This window comes from Typopeltis vanoorti, chromosome 7 (genome assembly GCF_054136105.1).
Source record: "Typopeltis vanoorti isolate ZY-2024b chromosome 7, IOZ_Tvanoo_1.0, whole genome shotgun sequence".
Taxonomy (NCBI): Eukaryota; Metazoa; Arthropoda; class Arachnida; order Uropygi; family Thelyphonidae; genus Typopeltis; species Typopeltis vanoorti.
In genome coordinates this window covers 18,990,838-19,014,000 of record NC_143555.1, presented here as the reverse complement: position 1 = coordinate 19,014,000, position 23,163 = coordinate 18,990,838, and the positions used below count along the sequence as shown (strand labels likewise).

Genomic DNA, 23,163 nt, shown 5'->3' with positions numbered 1-23,163 from the left:
TGTGCTGAAATGTTGTGTCCATTCAGTTCAAACAAGCACGCATCTTACCATTCATGCAATGTAGATAAAATACCTGCTTGTGGCCCACAGGGAAGGGAAACCTCTCAAAATATGCATGTCTTTCCGTAAAATTATTTTTCAAGCTGGTCATAAAAAGTGCATTAAGTAAAATAAGTATGCGAATAATAGCGGAGTCTTAGTCTATATACATGCATGTTGCGGAAAATCACCGCGAGGGGAGCTACAGTGAAGTTATGCTTTAACTTTTTATTTACTAGTCCATGAGTGTGGCAATGGCCAAACATTACATTAGAAAAATAACGGGCTTGAAAACTAATAATATAGCTCCTGATTAGCATAGTTCCATTCTTTGAGAAGTGTCGAGTTGCTTCATGTGTAGTTAATATTTCATACTGTCTGTGTATAATCCACGTGTAATACAGCGCTTTATGATATGATCAATGGAAAAATAATAGGCATTCAAAATTATTCCATACCTGTAGAATGGCTTCAATACGGAGGGGAAAGGATTTTAATGTTGGGTAAAAAAAATAAGGATTTACAGTAAATATTATTTCTGGATATTTTACATGTTACTCCTCTAAACTTTATGTTGATACTCGTATTTATGGCTGTTTTGCCTGTTTTTAAAGGAGTACCCCGACCTAATACGAGGGATACTCCTTAAGAATTTACAGTAGTTATCTGATGAAAATATAAATGAGCAAGCATACATAAACGCAGGAGAATACAGACAGAAGCAAGTGTTTTTTTTTTTTTGAAAAATTAATAACGTGAACTTGTTAATATATTAAATTATCAAGAAAATCTGCACCAGAATCCTAACATCGAACGTTATAAGACTCAAATACGCAGAATGGTGGTTTCACAGACGATAAAAATCATCTATATCTAAAGATTTTCATAATATCCGAGCCACAGTAAGATTTGAAACCAACAGAAGAGGGGGTGCAGGTAGGATAGCATCTCCTCTCTTCAATTCATTCCTGGGGTTGTTCGAGTTGAAAGACATAGATTAAGTGTCACAATTAAATATCAACTTAGTACAATTTCATTTTTTTAATTTTTACAAAATCACATTTTTGACTATCGAAATTCTAGGCTCCGAAATGTATGGATGCACACAAGGAGCATCACAATACAAACAGCTCCTCTCCAGTCATCTGTTGCATTTGATCGCAATTTATACTCGTATTAGAGTATGCTAATAAATATAATAATAAAATGGGATAAACAGCAAGAATAAATCTGTTAATGTTAATAAATCGGACTTACAGATATCTGTATCAGTATATCTCTACGGCTGCGAGTGTCTTATGGCATACCCTCAAAGTATTCATACCTCCTGAAAAATTTCTCTATCACATTCAAAAGGAAATCAAACGTTTCCTCTGGAACAAAAACTCACTGGACAACATACCCTCAACTCTGTAAGCCACTCCGCAAGGGAGGTCAAGGCCTGATTTCCCTTGAAAACAAGATAAGATCTTTCAGGATAATCCTCCTCCTAAAGACACTTCAATGCAATCACACTTATGTAACTACCTTCGATTAAATCACGAAATCATCCACCAGAGGACTTACACTTTCCACAATCCTCCGAATGGCCAGTCCTGCACCATCTCCTCCTAAACTACCTCATTTTTACAAAAATGCTCTACATCGGTGGAAAAACACAGGACTTCATCACACACTTACAGGATCAGCAGAGTCAGCTGTACTTACAGAACCACTATTTTCGAACAGAAACACACGTCTCACAACTGGCCAAACCTTTCTTTTTCGTACATGGAACTGGGCAGGAATAAGAGCCATAGGCGACCTCCTAACCCAAACCCTAAAGTGGAATGCATTCACAAGCCTACCAATGAAGAACCCAAAAACTGAAAAGTAATATCAACAGCTGCAAGCCTCCATTATAAAAGCTTATCCAGACATCGCTACACCTCAGGAAATCCGCATTCCTTCTAGAAACTGCTCGGGCCCGATATTTCATCTTGTACAATCTGAAGCCTCACTTCCAATTCTTCCCTCCAACTACAAGAAAATATACCACTTCCTCATGTCAGTGTCTCTAACCTCACCCTTCTTATATTCATCCTTAACCCTCTCATCAACAAGGCTGCATACTCAGTTTTCAGTGGGATCTGCCATATAAATCGAAGTGTGCCAAACCAGATTCCGACATACAGTGTAGACTATGGCATAACATCTTGTCAACTCCTTCTAAGCTCTACAAATTTCAGCTAAGAGGAAACGGATCTGTGTCTATTCTGTGACGTTTCAGGTACCTTGGAACATACATATATCTGACCTGTCCCGCAAACAAAGTGATAATCATCAATGCCCTGAATACTGCCTCTAGCACCTGTAACTACGTACACAGCCAAGAAGACTACTGGAATTTAGTCCACACAGAAGAAAACAGACACAGAACATGCAATTTCCTCTTCATCTGCGCTTAGGCCGTCATCTACAGCTTCTACCTAAAACAGACAAGAAATAACCAGTACCCATCCATCGCTGAAACTGTACAAACCCTCATGTATATCCTCCGTCGGAAACTAAAAAGCAGTCTTTCACTGGAACTTGAGTACTTCAAAGAAACAAGAACTGTCGCGAAATTCATAGAGGAGTGGAATCCAACTGGTACCCTCTTCTGGATTGACGACAACAATACACTTCATCTGAAAGATAACTCAGACTGAAACTGAACTGTAAATTTTGAATTCATTTATTGCATTCTCTATTGTATACCCGAAAGGAAAATGTTTCTTTCTCCATAATATATACTTATAATATGTAAATAGTCCTTGTTACCTATCGTCTAATGTATATATTAACAAGTTAAATAAAAAATATATATCTCTATCAGTATATCTCTATAGTGGAGATATCTCTACTATATATATATATATATATACATATATATTTGAGATATATGATATATATATATACTTCAGAATGTACAGATATCTCTAATTTACTTTAAAAAAATGTGGAAGGAATGTTACAGTTTATGTGGTGCTTCTGACTGGAATAAACTGTGTTGTGCCCTCTCATACTGAATTTCGAAAAACTTCGTTCTCCGAAAAATAAAACAAATCTCTTTTATTCATGTTACCTACTCACATAACTCTAAAAAAAGAATTCGATGATTACAAATCAAGCAAGTGAAATAATTGAATTCCGTTTCCTCGGTCAAGAGAATATGGGTTTACTTTGGAGTCGGAAGTCAAGTTGACTTATTGATTTTGTACTATGCAGCAGCTCTGCGTGCAATTACGCTTTGGATCACTGTACCGATGCATCAGATATCAACCAAGTCATCGTCGGAAAACATAAAGGCAGGAAAACTGGAAATACAGATGTAGAAAGTATGAAGGTTTGTGCTATGAAATTAGTCAAGATACGAAGTTCCATTTTTAGCACAGTGAGAAGATGCTTTTCCTTTTGCGCATTTGGCAGAGCAAAAAGATGTTCTTAAGACCTTTTTTTCTATTACTGAATATATATGCGTATTTAATTATTACAGACGCAGTAAGTAGCATCGACTTGCATTTTTCTCTCACTGTGACTCTTATGTAAATTCTTAGTTGACGAAACTTTCTGAAAAATAAAAGTTTACGCTTTTAGAACTTAAAAAGAACACATCGATGGAATGCAAGTAAAATAAATTTGCCGATGGTACCGTTCTCAAATTAATGTCTTACCGGCATCGGCCAGCTGTTGCCTCCAGAGTATTTATGGCGGCAGGGTGCAAAGCATTCGTGATATTTTCCGTGTTTGTGGATAATTCAAATTCCGTCGTTCAAAGAGGTCAAATTTGCAGTTTTTTCTCGTGTACCTCTGGAATCACAGATCTGATTACTTACAGCGAAGATTTTTTTGTAGTGTTTAGTAATTATTAATGATATTTTATTTTCTTGTGAATACCTACATTCCCAGCAAAGAATCATTCTAGATTCTTAGTTAACTCCTAAAGAGTCTTCGAAATGTCATTTCTAATATGTGTACTGCATTTTGGGAAAAGCAGAACACCTTTCTGTCTTTTTCATACTACTCTACGGATAATTAAATACAGAAGTATTACTCACTTACTTTGACTTTAAAGTAACACTTTTAAAATTCGAAAGAGTAATTTGAATCAATTATTCTCTTCGATGAATTTCTTTTCTTTAGTATTTAGTAAATAGTATTTAGAAAAGTACATTAAGGAGATAAAAATCTAAGAACGCAGTTTATCATGCCCGCTTTACCTAAGTAGGATCTTTGTCTATGAATGAGATTATGATGATTAATTTTGGATCTGTGCAATTTAATCAACTTTATATTTCATAATGCATTCTCATTGGTCATGCAACAATACGAAATGGATTTTATGAACTTCAATGTTTCTAGCTAATCATTAATCATGCATAGGTTTTTATTAAAAAGTCTGTTTTATGGTAAGAGATCTTTCTTCCGTATATTTCTACAGCTTAGGAAAATATAACATAAGAAAAATAAGGTGCAAAATAAATGAGCTGTAAGACGACAGTTGATATGGTATCATAATTAACAATATTTGGTCAGTGACTCAATTTTCTAAACTTTAGTTTAAAATAAATGAAAACTTTGAACAAATGAATTACCATTAACAGGTTTTGGCTAAACTGAATTCGAATCGTGTTTAGGACTGAAGAAGCCTTCGTTAACTTTTCTTCTGAACTTAAGTTAACTGGTTTCGTATGTTAGCAAGCTTTTGCCTCCTCACACTGAAGTATTCATTCCACAAAAAAAAAGAAAACCTGGCGTATGAACACACACACATACGTTTAGAGATATAATTATATTTTAAAGGTCTTAATTGCTTTGTTGTATTCTCGAAAACTACCACACTCATTGTTTATACAAAAAAAATGAACATTTTTTAATCGTATTTTTTCTTTAAATTTTCTCTTGAGTTCGTTCCAGAAATAAAATAAAAATCGTATCAGAAGCGAGCACTTAATCAAACTGACTCAATTTAGTTCATGCACTGAACTCTTTTTATTATTACTAGTAAAAAGAAATACGCGAAAAACTACCCAAAAATTGTAAGCTTATAGACCTTTTCTCTTCCTTCTTATAAGTTATATGTGTATACGTGAAATAATTCATGTAAAAGAGGCTGCAACGAAAATCAGTAAATGATATTTGGAAAATATTGATCACCACAAATTCGTCTTCTGAGAGAGAGAGAGAGAGAGAGAGAGCAGTAATCAGATGAAACTACTTACAGAGATATTACTGAGAAACCTGACTACAGTTTCCTTAGCGACGCATCTACACAAATACTTCTCCACAAATGTCCGATGAAGGCACATCTGATAGGAAGATTGAGAGAATCTCATTTTAAAAATTGTCAAGAAATGGTTTTTCTTCCGAATAGGAAAGGCAGTCGTTCATTTTGATGATCAAAATATTTCTTGTTTAATAGCACCGGGGATGTCAATATTTACCAAACTAAAACACCAACACGAATATTTAATAAATGAAAACGAATTGTGGTGATATCAAAACAAATGTTATTGCTGTTCGTTTTCATATGTTTTGTTTGATTATGCTAAAAATTGACATTCTGTAATGTGCTATTAGTGAGTCAGATAGAATAGTGCTTGGTCATTGTAACGTCTTTATTTGTTTCTATTTTTTTTAACCTTTCGTTTTGTTAAACAGATCTTTTTTCAACAGCTTCAATATTTAACAATACCAAGTCTACAAAATTCGCTGTCGTTTAAATACATCACAAACCAATAAACACTATTAAACGTGACGTGTCCTTCTTCATCATTATTTAATCAAATTGCAGAAAAACGGGTTAAATAAATCGGCAAAAGCGTCTAATCAAGCATGCCCTTTGCCACGCACATGCTGTGCTTTCACTTCAACGGACTGGTGGTTTAATTTTAATTGCGACACACGATGAAAGCAAGCCGAGTTTTTTTTTTTAAGTTAAACTGAAGAACAGAAGAATTAGGAAGCCTGCAACACATTTGCGTCGCAACTCGTCCTGATGAAGAAAGAATAACGAGTCGGACAATTTAACAACGCAACCCTTGAAATCGACATTACCAACGAACTTTATTCTCAAATGGTAACCAAGTGCTATCAGCAAATAATTAGCATACCTCGCTTCACGACGGCACAAGCGGAACAAAGGCGAAATGAATGTATTTACTTGACAATAGCGAGAATGAATATATTTTTATTGTTCTCTCTTTATCACAACATCAATCCAGAAAAGAAATAAAATTCGATTTAACAGACAGTCTAAGAGATTTTTAAAGAAAGGTTATCTTACTGAAGGATTCTCGGGACAACTGGGTGACAGGCTTTACGACCATCAAGAGGTTTCCACAAACCTATAGTACATTCGTGACGTGGGTGAGGCAAGGATTTTTCTCATTTTATTATTAATTTTTAATTATTAATTTTCCTATATATATACAGTATGTTAAATATACCAAGAAATTTTATAGTTGGTTTTAATCCTTTTCCCAAGTAAGCAAAATAAAGTTTCGCGCGTGCAATATATTCACGTCTCAGCTACTTGTACAATATATAGAGGCTAATGACTTCATATCACTTGCCTTAGTATGTATCCCATAATGCAAAGCACACTACCATTTCAGGAGTGTGTAATGCAATGCATAATGGGATGGGCCACTGCCCAGACCGCTTTCGACCTTTATTGAGTGTTTAAGTACAAGTCAATCTCCAAAAACTCGTGCGATCCCCAACAATGAGCAACCCGAAGGATCAAAAACTCAGCGTTGTTTCCGTCAGTAACAGACTCACCCCGTCAATGAGAACTCTCAACGTTGGCTCTAGGCTTACCCACCAGAGCAGAGCCGCCCATATTTCATCTGGGGGGGGACAGCCGTGCCTCAGTTGACTTCATGGGCTAGAGCGTTGCCATTCACCCAAGCTTCCAACCCGTTTCGACCTTTATTGAGGTCTCTTCAGCGGGAGCCAAACCGGGGGAGAGATACCAAGGTTGAAGTAATGAAGAAGTCATATAACATATATATCTCATATACAAGTAAACAAAAGGTGCTTGACCTTCTTAATAAAAATCTCGGATAAGAGAAAGATGTAGAAAGTTTTTAACTTGGTGTAATATACGTTAAAGACACCAAGAAATTTTATACTTAGTTTTAATCCTTTTCCGAAATAAGCAAAACAAAGTTTCGCTCGTTAAATATATATATATATATATATATATATATATATATATATATATATGAATATCACCCACCTGCAGACAGTTACAATCCATGTCCATAGCAGGATTCGAACCAGGAGCCTCTTGGTTGGAGAGTAGATATGCCACACACACACACACACACACACACACACATACTGGACCAGCTGTCCTGAGTACTATTTCACTGTCGCCCAACTGCCCCCTGACCTTCTGAATATGAAGTTCATATTCTTCTAACCAGTCCATATGAAGAACATATGGAACTGGTTAGACTAACGACCAGACATATTCGAACAAGATCTGCTAAGTCATTTATAATAGTAAAGGTTTCTTCTTGTCCTTATATACCACATCATTATTATTCCTACAAGTCCAGTTCTATTTTGCCCTGTTTCACTTACTATCATTATTGTGAATAGACGTTTTTAATTATCTTTTATTATTTTTAAGCTGATTGGCTGCCTGTTTTTAATAATAACCGATACTTCCCATTAATTTTTTGAGAGAATTTTATATCTTAATCTCAAATGACTTCGAAAATTCTACCAGCCGCATCCAGTGGATATCAGAAATAATATATATATATATATATATATATATATATGTGTGTGTGTGTGTGTGTGTGTGTGTGTGTGTGTGTGTGTGTGTGTGTGTGTGTGTGTGTGTGTGTGTGTGTGAATCCAGATTAAGTATACTATAACGTGTTTTCAAAAATACTGCAAAATAATATGGTAGGCTTCTAGTGTTGTTTATGAGGAGAGTGCAGAAGGCAGTACACGAGATTTTGTTTATATCTTTCATCAGTGTTATTTGCTCTTGCAGCAATATTCGCCATCAGTGGAATTCCACTTGCCAAGGTAACGCTTTTCCATGACGACAGTGGCGTGATGGCGAAAATCCTTCACTCCGTTTATTGCTAACACGAAAGGTGGCAGGCAGATTGTGAAAAACTGAAAGAAACAAAAAAAAAAAAAAGGGGGGAATTGTCAATAGTTGCGATATGAAGGTCTTCTGCGCCACCTGCAATAAGTTGGAATCCAGCAGCACTTTTCTTGTTACGCCCTGTGGATTTAAGAAAGCATTCCTTTTTCCATTTTGAAGAAAATGGACTGAGAAATTTCAGGCATTTGCTCATTTCTTTACTAAACTATCAAAAATTACTGAAAAAATTACTCCCCGAGTGTGTGAAAGAATTCCAAGCTATGGTGTGTTGGGTTTCATTAATTCGCTACCATTCCAGCAATTCAAGCCGACATTTTTCCTTTCCGAAGGATATTCAGCGTAAATTTTCTTCATCAATTGAAGGCTCGGCCGATGACATGAACTATATAAACGTTTCAATATAATAATTTCATATTATTTTACGTATATAATAAATTGAAAATATTAACTTATATATTCGATATTTAAATAACACTTATCACCTGCAATACGTCTTGGAAGCAAATGTTTTACATTTTCCCCACATTGTAAAACTGAAAAATGCTCTGGGGATGCTATTACAATTTCTTTTTCTGGTCAAGGAAGCATAAAGAATCCGCTGCGGTATTTCTGAGTTTGAAGTACTATTATTATCTGTAAAACAGGAGCAAAAGTAACACGATGCACGTAGAAACTCATGTAAGGAAACGGAGTCGGATTGCTTGCCATCTTTAGTATATATAAAGCCTTTCAAGGCTACATTTCTCATGAAAGCAGCCATCTCTAACGGAAGCAATATCGGCTGTTTCAGAATATTAAACAATAGAACAATGAACTCCAATGCGCAATACAAACACATCCGTCCAGTGGATCCCACAGATGACGAATCAACCGATATCTTCGCTTGCTGTAGATTTACAAAGGATGTCAGCAGCCAATGTGGTGATAGGCATTCGTTACTTCAAGCATAGCTAAAGTAAGGCACTGTTTCGTATTAATATGGAAATAAAGAATGGATGTGCGATTGCGTCGAAGCTTAAAATGATTACTCGATGAATAATTTTGCTAATTGGGAATATACAGAATCTCTTCAGAGTTAACAAGAATTTCAACTTGTCCGAGAAGAGTGAAGATACGTATGACGTAATAAGGATCACAAGAATGCAATTAATTTGTCTCATTATTCATAAAACGGAAACAGCAGACGAAAAGAAAATATTGTTGGTTATTCGACTGGAAATGTAGAACCTCGAAGAAGTATTTTATCAAACATAAATGCCTATATATTTGCGTTGTCTTTCTGGACGAACTATAAATTATTTGCTGAAGCAATTCTCTAATGATGATGTACCTGAGGGTTTTTACTTTTTCAAAATCGAGGAGATAGTCAATCCAGTGGTCCCAATCGGCAGCATGTGGGCCGGGTCTTCAGAAGTGTGCCAAGAATTTCCTATCCTCTTCCTCCCGATAACAGTAGCGCAAACATGACCACACACTTTATAAGATTTTACTATTACAGATATTGGAATTTATGTTTAAAGGAAATAAATTTTCCATCAGGAATTGCCAAACAAATAATTCTGCAAACATAATATTCTAACGTAATAAGTAATTACTAAAATTGTTAATATGTAATTTAAATATTTTTTTTTAAAATTCCCTCATTCTTGGAACTCTTTTTTAGCGTATGATGATACAACGGCCGTGAAGCCCTTTTTACAGGGAAATACGACGCCATCTCATCCCCCCCCCCTAATGTTATACGGACTCGGGACCGGCAAGGCTGACGGATCAGGTCTATGACTGGGTCTTAAGTTTTTCTTACTATAGTCCCTGTGTTCACGAGGCCGGTTTGTCTGTTCTTGGGGGTGCGAAAAACCAGGGTGAAAAAACTCCTTACCTCCGTATGAGACCGGCTAACTCAACTTTAGCCGAAAGGGACCAGATAAAGGTTTCTCACGTCACTGACGGAAATCGAACCCGGGTCTTTCCGATCAACAGGCTTCGTCGATACCAACTGAGCTACGGAGGCTCGTGTAACTCTGATCATCTCATTCTGAGAATCTCAGTTTAAAAATTCTTTAAAATTTAAAGGTTCTTTAAAATTCAACTTTAAATAAATTGGTTTCAAATTTCGAGTGTCCTTTTTGCATATTCTATCGCTGGGCTATGTTTATAAAACTATCTGAACAATACTGCAAACTATTAGTATTACTAGTACTATTAATTGTAGTCATTAAGATGGTTTAATAGAAAAAGTTTGAAATGAAAGATGCCATTCCATTAGGAAATCGTACTGTCATCTATCTATCCTGTCGGGATTGGATCAGACTTCATAAAGAGTCAGCCACGTATGCAATACCCCCCCCCCCTAATAACCCCCACTTCTCTTCCTTTCTCCGAACCCTCCTAGCATTTGGTTTACGATACCAAACAGGTATCGTAAACCAAAAAACACGTTGGCAAACACTGATTTCACTAATGTTCTATTGAGATTTAAGTTTATTCATATTAAAAATAAGTCAAAAGAATTGAAAAAAGGACATTTAGAATGAAATTGAATTCGATTCACTTTTATATAAAAGTAAAGATTTTAAGTCAAAGGCATAAAACGGTTGAATGCTCTTCTCACATACACCACTCAAAGTGGCGGCTTGTGGCTTGAAATCGTGGGATTAGACAGTGCTGCAACTTTCGAAATATACATACACACTGTAAGTCCAGTGTATACGTGTTTGGATAAAATATCAAAATTATGGTAAAATTTTAAAAAAAAAATAAATATGAAAAAATATTGTTTATTATCGATAAAATTATACAGTTTGGTATAATTCAAAATTACTTAAAAATAAAATCCATTCCTTTAATTGTAAATAAAGGAATGGATTTAAAATTCTTGGACATTACAATTAAATCCTTTAATTGTAATTTGTAAATCCAAATATTTAAAGAGACGGGGTAAACACGATAAGCACTACGAACACTCTACTACTGGCGCAAACTGCATATAAACAACAGTGGAACTGCGCGACGGACAGGGCCGCATTAAGCATATACACGTCATCTCACTACGACGTGCATATATACTAGCGCGGTTAGCAATATGACACTGTGGTAAACACAGTGCTGCTAGCGTCCTACGCCCTCCTAAGTTCTACAAGATGGATTTTTATTGTTTTTTTTTATACAAAATAAGATAATTGTATAGGATTCTTGATGAAAAAATTAAATATTACAAGCAAATATAAATAGATTAATAAATATATTTATATATCGAGAAAAATTGGGGGTGCTGCAGTTCCACAGTGCTTATGCACGAGCCGCCCTTGACCACTTCTAATAATTAAGCCAGGAAATGGGATAAAAAGTCATTAAGATTTTTTTTTCTTCGTTTACGTTTTCATACGAATAAATCATTTTCGCCTTCAGAGGAGAATTAAATGAAGTGACAAATTCTTCAAGGCGAACTTTTGTGCGCAATTTCATGGCCTTGCCTATTCTACCACTCTAAACTCGTTACAGGCACTCCTTCAGACACGCCTGAAGTAGTAGAGGTGAGATTCCTAACTACTTATCTATAAGTCGTGCTCCAAAGTTGATTAATATATTTATTTCCTTTTATGCACTATTTAGCTGCTAGTAGGAGGGGGAAAACACTTCTTTTAAATCGTTATTCTGACATAGAAGAAATGTTAGGACTTGCATGACGCGCAAAGGAGAATTGAGCAAAGTGAAGGAGGCACAGAAATTTTCACATTCTGTGATGAAATTATTTTTGACTCTTCTGGTGTCCATCACGAAGGATTTAGTTGCTATAAACTGAATTTCAGTCTACATGACTTTGTTTTATCCAAAACTAATTCATACTTATCACTTAAATTTATTCGCTGAAATGTAAAATAATTATTAATATTGAGTAGTAGGATTTGCATTACGTCAAAACTGGTACTTACCTTATTTGAATTGCCTTTGCTTCGTTCATTGGTCAATTCCATCGCCTCTCAGCTAATTAGGGTGGTATATACATTTAAAAATTTTAGCGTATAAAGATATATTATGAATCTTTATACTTTTTTAATTATTATAACATCATGCTATTGGCTGTGCATATATTTCAAATTCCCTTTTCCTTTATGTATATATCACTGGGAATATCACTGAGGATGGTCATAAATGTAGGGAAATTGCATAAAGATTAAAATAAACATTTAGCTTAAATACATTAAACGTAATATTGTTACATAAACATGAAAATTCAGGACTTATATTCTGAAATATCCATTGTATAATTAACCATTAACGTTAACTTTTCGGAGTTTATGTGATGCAATTTTATACGAATGAAGATTTCTGGAATATGAAGACAATTGCAAGAATATTCTCTTTTTTTATGCAACCGTTTTGTGCAAGTTCTAACAATGGGATGACAACAATTCGAAATCGTTATTAGGTCCATTAACTCAATCGCTGCATTGTTGTTTAAATTTGTTCGTGTGTTTTCGAGCGAGTGGCGTCGGTTATTTAGGGAAAACGCAAATATCATATTGTCCCATTAATTGCGGATGTAATTAACGACAGGCATAAAATCTGATTGTCCAAAACAGATTCGAAACCAAATGCCCAAGGTTCGTATTGCAAATTAGTATTCATTGCTCTCTCTCTCTCTCTCTCTCAGTTCAGGATGAGCAGTTCTGTTTACTAACTAATCATGCAACTACAATGTTTCCGAGATGATACTTTACATTTAAAGAAGCGACTCGTGACCAGCAAAGCTGAATGCATAATTACACATATCACGTGAATTTCATTGCGCATAGTATCCTTTTGAAACGATCCCAGAAGATAACAGATAATTGAAAATCGTACTTACCCTGCTTACGAGTGTACTCTTCATCATCTACAATCTCCACGCCATCTGGAAATATAAATGTTTTATTTCAATTAGGACACTGTAACACATTTCCGAAATAATAAAGTATTAATTTAAGAAATACTGTAACAAATTACTCCCCGGGTGTGAAAGCATTCCAAACTATGGGTTTCATTAATTCGTTACCATTTCTTCCGTCTGCAAATCCGATAAAGAGAACTGCTTCAAAACTTATCTGCGATGGACTTCTATGGATCTTTTTCATACAAAACAAGCAAGACTTATAAACGTAGTGTTATTTTTCCTCACAGAAATTCTTGTTTACCCTCCAATAAACAGCCAGATCTGAGAACAGACGCAATTATAGACATACACTGACGTCTTATGACCTTAGGACCTTGACTATGATTATAAGTAACCATTAAGCCTATAGAAGCATCTGCATGCTATACGAATTAACAATAACTGTTCATCCTGGAAATAATGTCTCACTGCTCTTCTGACTTTATTTGATGGGGAGAAGAAAAAAGGCACAAGCGACCTAAATCCTCGCCAAATATCACAGACTAATCTTTACTCTGTCAGGCACTTAGCACTGAGTGACATCTGAACACGCCAGTTTTGTCAGAAGCGGTAAATTTTGTAATATCTAAAATTTTATTCCAAACTACACTACGTCAGGAATTCTTTTTTTCTTTCAGACATCTTAATGAAGCTACATATTCTTAAAATAACTATTTACTATTTTTTTAAACAAAGAAGTAATATATAATTTAACTTAAATAAATACACAAAGCATTAAAGACAAATATTGTGCGGGAATACTCGGCTAAGAGCATATGACGTATATGAAATCGGTTACTTTGTGTGTAGGTGCGCGCGCGGGCAGGTTCGTTTTTCTAAAGACCCGAATTTCCAGGAGTACAAACCCTACTACATTTGTATAAGATAACGATAGAATAATTAATGAGTAAATTCTGCAGTAAAATGCAGCCACCAATGTGAAGCGACTCAGATATAGAGGAGAGGCTAATCACTATTTTGCTACGTAATACAAAATCTGACTCTTGCACTAAATTTCCTTAATGTAAACACCTAATCCAAGACCTTAAATATTTGTACAACTAGAAACGTTAACACACACACACACACACACACACACACACACACACACACACACACACACACACACACACACACACACACACACACACACACACACACACACACACAAAATTTATATACTTATGTCTTAAAACATAAGTCTATTCACAGACGTTGGTAATTCTCTTTATATTGTCGTTTTCAAAACTAATTAAACTTTGGAAAACACGTACAAAAATAGTTTCAATTTACTCTAATTTGGAGCTTGAAAAAGGAAATAAGAAAAATAATAATTCTGAAACAAAAGTCAGACGTGAAAGTTAATATTTTTATTTATTTTTTTATATAAAAACTGATTAAATTCACACCATATTGCAGGTAATTTTTCTTTATATAATAAAGTATATTATATATATATATATATATATATACGTATAAAATAAATAATATAATTTTTGAATAACACTAGAAGCGATATTTCAGAGGGCGCTGCGTTCTCCATAGCATAGTTAATTATAACAAAAAATGACAAATGTTTTATATTCTAAATCTGACAGAAGTATTGTCATAAAGAAAACATTCAAACAACAGGCTGACTCTTTGTGACTGCTGTGAAAATAGTAGATGACTTTCTTTTAATTAATTTGTTGGGATTAAGCGATGTCAAAGTGGTATTTTGTTACTGCAATCTTTGCCTTCCAGAAATACATTATGTAGCGCCACGTTCTAATTACAAATTGCTTGGTTGAACTATAGGATTTATTATTTCAGAGTATTTTTGATAATTTATAGGAGTGAAGTTATCAATAAAAAAATAAACTATCACTTTACATTAATCTCTAGATCAACCTTGATTGCAAAAACGTCAATATTCAAGTACTAATTGAAAATAGATTTCCGTCTAAAGAAAGCTATCGTTGTGTGGAAAATCCATCTGAAAAAATCGATAGTAAATACCAGTTTACTGTGTTCAAAATTTCACGCGTGTCCATCTTATAAACTATAAATAATCAAACAGTCATTGAATACACTGAGGTACCTAATCAACCAACGTGTAAAATACTTTGATCGTATCTTGTTATTTATCTATCCCCTATATAGGAACAGAAGAAACATCAATCACTTCAATGGTTATGATGGAAATGTCTTACTAATGAACTACTGTCACCAAAATAACAAAAATATGTGGAGTTTATCAGAAAATGATTGCAGACATTATCTAAGACGAAAAACTGTTTCATCGTATGCTTTATTTGATACGTAAGTGACGTCATGAATCCTGTTTCATAATTTACAGTTTTATTTTTATATATGATTTATTCCTATTTTATAAGAAATAATAGTATAACTTATATTTTATTTAATATGTTTAATTAATAATTCAATATTCAAAGTATATGTATATGTTGTTTTTGGATTTGAAAAATTTGAAGAACACCTTTTAATTTTCTACTTATTTTTTATATGAATATATTTGTTTTATAATTAATAAAATAATAGGAACAATCGACCGTGAGATGCGGTGATTGATGATTGATTCATTCAATCCAATACCCTCGGAGGGTAATGGATGGCAATGCTGTAGCCAATGAAGTTCTAACTGAGGCTCGGATATTGCTGTTACCCTCCTGCCATGATCAGAGCTTTAATAGCTCAATAACACCTTATCCCTACACTGTCCTCTATAGATAACGGGGAAGATGAAAAGCATTCTTGCTTCGCCCCTTCAAGCCAGTCCTTATAAGGACTATGCAGTTTGGTTGGGAATCGACCGTGAGATGCGGTGATTAATACCCTTGGAGGTTAGTGGATAGCAATGCTGTAGCCAATGAAGTTCTAACTGAGGCTCGGCTATTGCTGTTACCCTCCTGCCATGATCAGAGCTTTCATAGCTCAATAACACCTTATCCCTACACTGTCCTCTACAGATAACGGGGAAGATGAAAAGCATTCTTGGTTCGCCCCTTTAAGCCAGTCCTTATAAGGATTATAATCGATGTTTTCCGGTAAGATTAATTGTTATAGTAGTAAGAGACTTTTATTTATATATTTATATAAATAAAAGTTATTTATATTTTGAACTAATAATCCATATATTTGGTTCATATCACGCCTAGCGATGAATATGGAACTACTGGCCACAGAAATTCGCTGACTGACACAGACTAGGATACATTAGTACTGACTGCCAGTCCAATAGGTATGACTCCACTTTTTGTTAAATTTCTGGTTACTAATAGCGAGGTTGTCGTTTCCTCCTTAGTTGTTAATTCTATGCTTTTAAATATTGTCTTATCCTGATTATTAATTTGTAATCATCGCTTTTCAGTGGAGTTTTAAATTTTCGGAATGGTATTTTGATGTCTTTAGCTTATTGTGATACTGTAACGAGGCAAACACCATCTTCATATCCTGTTGTTACTGTTTTCCAATTATCATCCGTTCAAGACGGATTAAATCCTTTAATTAGAGGTTTGAGGCAATTTATGTAAGAAGAGTTTGGAAGAAGTCCATATTTAGCAGCTTAACGTGAGAAATATGGAGATGGATCAAAACGGTCCAGTGGATGGACATGAGTTGGGGATGCAGGATAAAAACAACGAAGTATTTTTTCAAAACGTTTTCTTCATATGCAATTTTTCTGATTGTCAATCACACCTTGGTACGAGGATATTCTCTGACATCACTTAGTTACAAAAATAGCAACGAACACCGCTAGAAACCAAATAAATTTAATTATTTTAACTTTAAGTATTGATCTTCAATTAAAATTTCCAGTTGCGACAGCAAAGTTCATTAAGTATGAGATATTCAATGGCCGATTTAAAACGTCAACGTACCTGATTTAACAATTAAGAAAAGAAAGTTATCCAAACCGCGTATGATTGTGACCTCTCCTAAAGTGGTTTCAAAAAATAACAGTTTTCGTTGCTATTCTAAAAGTGAAAAAAAAATTGGATCGATAAACTTCGAGTTTAAAAGAGTTTGCTCAAATCATGTCTTTCACCTCGTGCATCTTGTGTTAAAAGTGTGAAACCGAAGAGGGATTAATTAAGAGCACCTCGCCGGTGACAATGCACTTCATAGAACACTGATGGTGTGCCCTAAGGGTTAATTAAATCGGCGGTAAAAAGTTCACCAGAAACAATCATTCAGAAGACATTTCAAGTTGATTTGCTCTCTTTTGGTCCATCCTGATGCGTACAAATGCGCCATCTGTACGCATCAGGTAAAACCACCTTTCCTCATATTTCCCTTTTATATTTATATTAACTCTCTCTCTCTCTCTCTCTCTCTCTCTCTCTCTCTCTCTCTCTCTCTCTCTCTCTCTCTCTCTCTCTCCAGTTTTGTGTTTGTTTCAGACATCGCAATCTCGAAGGAAAGTAAATTAAAGAAACAACAGAAATAAAACGCAATCTCCCAGGTTTTTCTCAATCATAAATTACATTCACAGAAATGAAAATCACCTCCAATTACCGAAACGCGGAAGGCAAAGGCGCCATTGAGCTGACTGTAGTTCGATCGGTGGAGAACTATGCCAACCGTTGTGATCGCTGAATTTCCGCAAAAATGTCACTACTCGTATTCAACTAACATGAGATGTCAGTCCACATTTTCAGACGCCAATAACCCTTATTCTAACTTGACCAGACAGCTCACGTTATTTGAAAGTTTATACAATATTATTCCTAGAGTTTCGTGATATTTCACATCACGCACCCTTACAAATAAATTCATTTATCGCATTTACACTATTTTTTTTAACTTTTACATTAGATAAAAAAGAATCTAATTAAATCATTAAGATTGGTTATTATTTTCTGTTAGAAATTATGCCAAGTTGAATGCGAATGGAAAATCTATCATTTCAGATATTTTTACAAACATTTTAAGGTAACAAAAACCGTCAAGGCTTTTATTAGCATAAAATTCAAAGTGAAATAAAAAAAAAAACGATCCAGGATTACATGTAAGTTGTGCAGCATCTAATATATATATATACAGAGTAATCAAGTATCCCTGTTTAAGGCCTTGTCGCGCGCCATCTAGTGATCATAATCCTGCGAAATTTTGCCGAAATATTTAATTTAAAAATTGATTATTTAATTTTAATTAATTTTAAAAAAATTAAAATTAAATTGCGCTTCATGAGAAAGCATATCTGACAGGTTTCCGGACTATGTTAAAATAAATAAAAATTAACAAACATATATATAAAAATTAGAAAAAAAATCCTCAGCTCAACCACGGTACAAATTACTATTAGGTTTGCTGATAATCTTTCGTGGGTGGAACTACACATAAAAAAAATCTTCACTATTGATCCAATTGCCATTACATCCAACTGTAAAGCCCTAATACTGTGTTTGTTAAAGACATAATAAAATTCTGTCTTAATCATTCATTTTATTTCGCTTGTAAAAATAAAACAAATAAAAAATATTGCATTTCAATTTTGGTCGAGTCCTCTTATGTTATCGTATGACTCTTGATCGTAAGTCTATCCATCTCCTAATTATATAAGATATGATGATAAAAATAAATAAATAAAAATTAATTTTTAAATTAGAAATATATTTCATATAAAACTATAAGGCACATTACATACAAATATAATTTTTTCTAAGCATTTTTGGATATTAATAAAATTTTTCATTTAATAATGAAATTTATAAATGCACCTATTATTTATTAATATTCTTGTTGTATATTAAAGAAACTGAAAACCCAATTGACCCAATTGAGTTGGGTTTTCAGTTTATTTATATGCTATGATTTGCTAACCAGATTTGTCGTACTTGAATAATACTCTTTCTTTTCATGTTGAAAAATATCTCAGGGATGTAAACCAAAATACTTTCCTGTTTAGTTCGTATTAATGTGCACAGCAAGTGCAGTAGATTTCAAGCAACGTGCAGCGCATTAGACAATGGCTAATGCGTAGTAGCGGTTTCAATGTTTTAATATGGCACCCTCACTGCACTGGCATTTCAGATGCACATCCTTTGCCCATTATTTCTAAATTCAATTTGGTGAATATAACTGTTCATACAATTCTGGTATTCACCTACACGTGCTTGTCAAGTAGAAATAACAAGTGAAGCGTGTAATTGTTTAAATTAATTACCATTCGGAATCGATTTCTCATTCTTCAGACTCCCCACTCAAGTGAATTATATTACAGACGTCATCGAAAATACGAGATATCGATAGTGGCGGTGGCTGGTTTGGAAGCATCTCGTTTGGAAGACATGCAATTGTGTGCGCAATTTATGTTATTAAGCTGTTTGTCGCATTATCCGAATTATTTGATATTCCCTAAAACGGTTTCCTTCTAGTGTCCATTCACATCAAAGTAGTTCAGGTTTCCTAAGCGTTTTAGATTAACTGAAGTTGCATTTAACGCTCAACAGCACGCTTTTAGACTGTCTGCGATCATGCTGATCCTAAGAATTTGAAGAGTCTGCAAGCACTAAATTAAGAATTAATAAATTCTCGTGTACTACAGAATGATAGAAGATTGTCTTAAGAAAATCCAATCTTTAATCGAAAGCTAATTAAAATGAAATTAAAACTTTTATTTCTAAATGTATTACCCTACCTATATCACATAAGTAAATGCATAAATTTAAATGTATTACCTATATCATAGCATACATATTAACTTCGTGCCATAATGGTCAATATCGTAATACCACATAACTACATCAGAACATAATAGAGCCTCTGTAGCTCAGTCAGTATAGACGAAGTCTTTGGTTCAAAAGTGTATGTTTAAAGGTTACAGGAATTAGGTCTCTCTCTCTCTCTCTCAAACACACACACACACACACCTGATAATCTAGTAAGTTTATAGAGAACACGCTGATGCTCGTAAAGAAGCTAAGATATCCAGGGCCGTCGCCAGATTAGATCGCGCCCTGAGTCAAACAATTAAATATCGCCCCTGATGGATTATAAGACAAAAATATAAAAAAAACCTCCAATTGCTATTTTGTTTTTATTACAAGAGCAAGATCGTTTTTGCATTAAACATTAATGCAAAACGATTGCATAATAATATTAATTAAATGTTTACTCTACCGGGATATCGCACAATAAAACTGTTCGTAAGCTCTTCTAAATTTAAATTATAAGCTATGTCCGCCTCTGTCGATATAGTTGCTAGACTAACCAATCTTTCTTGGGTCATTACTGTTCCCAAATAATTTTTAATCAGTTTAATTTGGAAAAACTTCTTTCCGCTCTTGATACGCTAACAGGAATTGTTGAGTAGCGAAGGCGCCTACCGCAATATGGCTGAACGAGCGCCCTTATTAAATCGCGCCGTGAAGCAGGCTGCCTCTATGCTACACCCTGTCGACGGTACTGAAAATATCCAATATTACTCCCCATTAAATACCACTATACGCTATTGGTCTATCGAGTCGGCTTCCTTTCATTTATCCATGGAATTTTGTTTAATCAAGTTAGCCACAGATCATAGCATTATTAATATATGGAAATAATAATTTTCCCAATGAGCTTGAAATAATACATTTTCCTAATCCCATCTAAGATGCGAAGATTCTTTAATATAATGGCACTACAGCCTTAAGTGTTTCGGTCATAACAACTCAAACTTCAATTCATTCATTTGTACAAAAAAATCTTATATCATCAGACTTCAAAATCTCTTTCAGAGCTTGTCTGATGTTCTCCGATTTCCGGTGTTTATACGCAGCAAACATCCCTGTTGTCTGATTTGTGGCTTACAGCCAACTTCATATTGAAGGTTATTCTCTGTTATCAGATGGTTTACAACAGCGCGACATTTCTCTAATACTCCAAACGGACATATTTGAACAGCTGATAATCACAGTATCTAACATGTCACCTGATACGGTGACATATTAGATACCAAACCATTATCTGTGTACATCACCAAAATAAAGTATTTTGTGTTTAATAGCACAACATCAGCTAATCCGATTTTCCCAATACGCTTCACTCCAAAAACACTTCGTTGTTTTTTCTTTTCTTATGTTTGCACTCTTACTTTTACTTTTTCCAAGAAATATTCTTTACCCTCAAGCGATTAACGAAATGTGATGCGTCTTACATGACACCAGAGAGAGGACCCTCTTGGGGTTTCCCATCTTCCTGCCAGTATTCGGTGGGGATCACCGTCAAGGTGTCAATCCACCAATGGTACTGTGACCTGCACAGAACCGTAAAACAAGTCTCTCCATAAAGATAATTTATGATTCGCTTAGTTTCTATTTTCGGGTATTAGGGTGGCGGAAAAGACGTGAAACGACGCGTCATTCGTTACAAAACTTGAAAAATCGCTTTCACGCGCAAAAAAAATAGGCAACTTAAAAGATAAACAGCTTACGTGATGGGTGTGTAAACATCCATTTTATCGTTTCCATTTGTCCCCGTCATATCAACTAAGAATCGAACGTTAAACTAACAACGGCAGGCAGAGTTCAAACGAGTCCGTTTCTGCGAATTCTTCTCCTTCAAAAAATTCACTCACGAAAGGTATTATGGGTGAGCCAAAAGATTTTATTTCGATATGTTTAGATTATTTTTTACATTTCTGAAACCCTTCTCTAGCGATCAACGAGGGAAAACTCTTCCAAGCCACTTCAGGCCTCCAATAAGCAGGCAGCAGCTCACAGTGGGCGATCGAATTCATCATCCACTTCAAGATATTCATAAACATACATGACCACGGTGCGATTCGCACCTGCATCCTATTGATTGGAGAATGACGGTACGCTATCATCTCAGCCAGCTTTGTGAGTTTTTTTCGTTGCTTTGGCCATAATTAGAAATAAGCAAGCACAAAGCATTTCTTCAAAGTCGTATAAATTCTCAGTGTTATAACACCAGTCAATTCAGTATTCCAGAATAAAGAGAAAATTTGCAGGTTGACTCTTCTTTGATCTGCTTAAATAAATTTAAGGTATGATTTAAAGATACTAAGCAATTTATAAACTTGGTTTTAATCATTTCTCTTTTTTTCAAGTAAGCAAACAAGCATGTCAGTCAAGTTTGCACCTGAAGTATTTTGAGGTCTGAGGCAACTCGTGGTAAAGGTGGAGTAAGATCTGACCACTTTCCTTAGTATCTCCAATAATGCAAAGCACATCTCCTTGCGGACATGTATGACGCTATGCATTAAGAGAAGAGCTACTATCCAGACCGGGTTCGACCTTTATTGAGGTCTCGTCATTGGGAGTCAGACCCAGAGATGCCAAGGTTGAAGTAATGCAGAGCTTATAAATTTTACCTATACAAGTTGCCAGAAGGTGCTTTGACCTTATTAAATAAAAATCACAGGATGAGAGAAAAATGTAGAAAGATTTTTACCTTGGGTATTCTATGCACCTTGTTATCATCACCTTGTTAATGATACCAAGTAATTTTATAAACCGTTTTAATCCTTTTTTCCAAGGTCGAAACCAGTCTGGATAGTGGCCCTTCCCTTAATGTATAGCATCATACATGTCCGCAAGGAGATGTGTTTTGCATTAGAGGAGATACTAAGGGAAAGTGATCAGAGCTTACTCCACCTTTACCATGAGTTGCCCAGACCTGAAAATACTTCAGGCGCAAATTTAACTTACTTGTTTGCTTACTTGGGAAAAAGGATTAAAACCAAGTTTATAAAAAAATTGCTTGGTATCGTTAACGTATAGTATACCCAAGGTAAAAATGTTTCTACATAAGGTATGGTTATTCACAAATATTACCTATATCTGATGCGATCACTTTTTTGCGATGTGCACAACACAGTTTCGATAGTTACGTTGGTTGACTAACGGAAAAGAGTTCAAAGCAATTACGAATAAAAGATGTCTGAGTTCAAATTCCATGTAGGACGCGAAGAAAACGTTTATAACTGACTTCAAATGAAAATGAGATGGCCTGACTCATGGAAGGATTTTAACTCTTGAAAAGTGGGTTTTTATTCCGGCAAATCAGCCGAAACGTTCAAAAGTACACCCGAAATTAACGGACATAA

At 34.8% G+C, this 23,163-nt stretch overlaps 1 protein-coding gene across 1 annotated transcript in view; it reads right to left on the bottom strand.

The window, feature by feature from the left end:
• Window positions 1-23,163, bottom strand: part of LOC150104523 (lachesin-like) — a 309,995-nt gene that overhangs the window by 195,743 nt on the left and 91,089 nt on the right. The window contains exon 2 of the mRNA XM_090395715.1: window positions 13,044-13,088. Within this exon, the coding sequence (XP_090251841.1) occupies window positions 13,044-13,088 (45 nt within the window). The remainder of the gene's footprint in view (window positions 1-13,043; window positions 13,089-23,163) is intronic.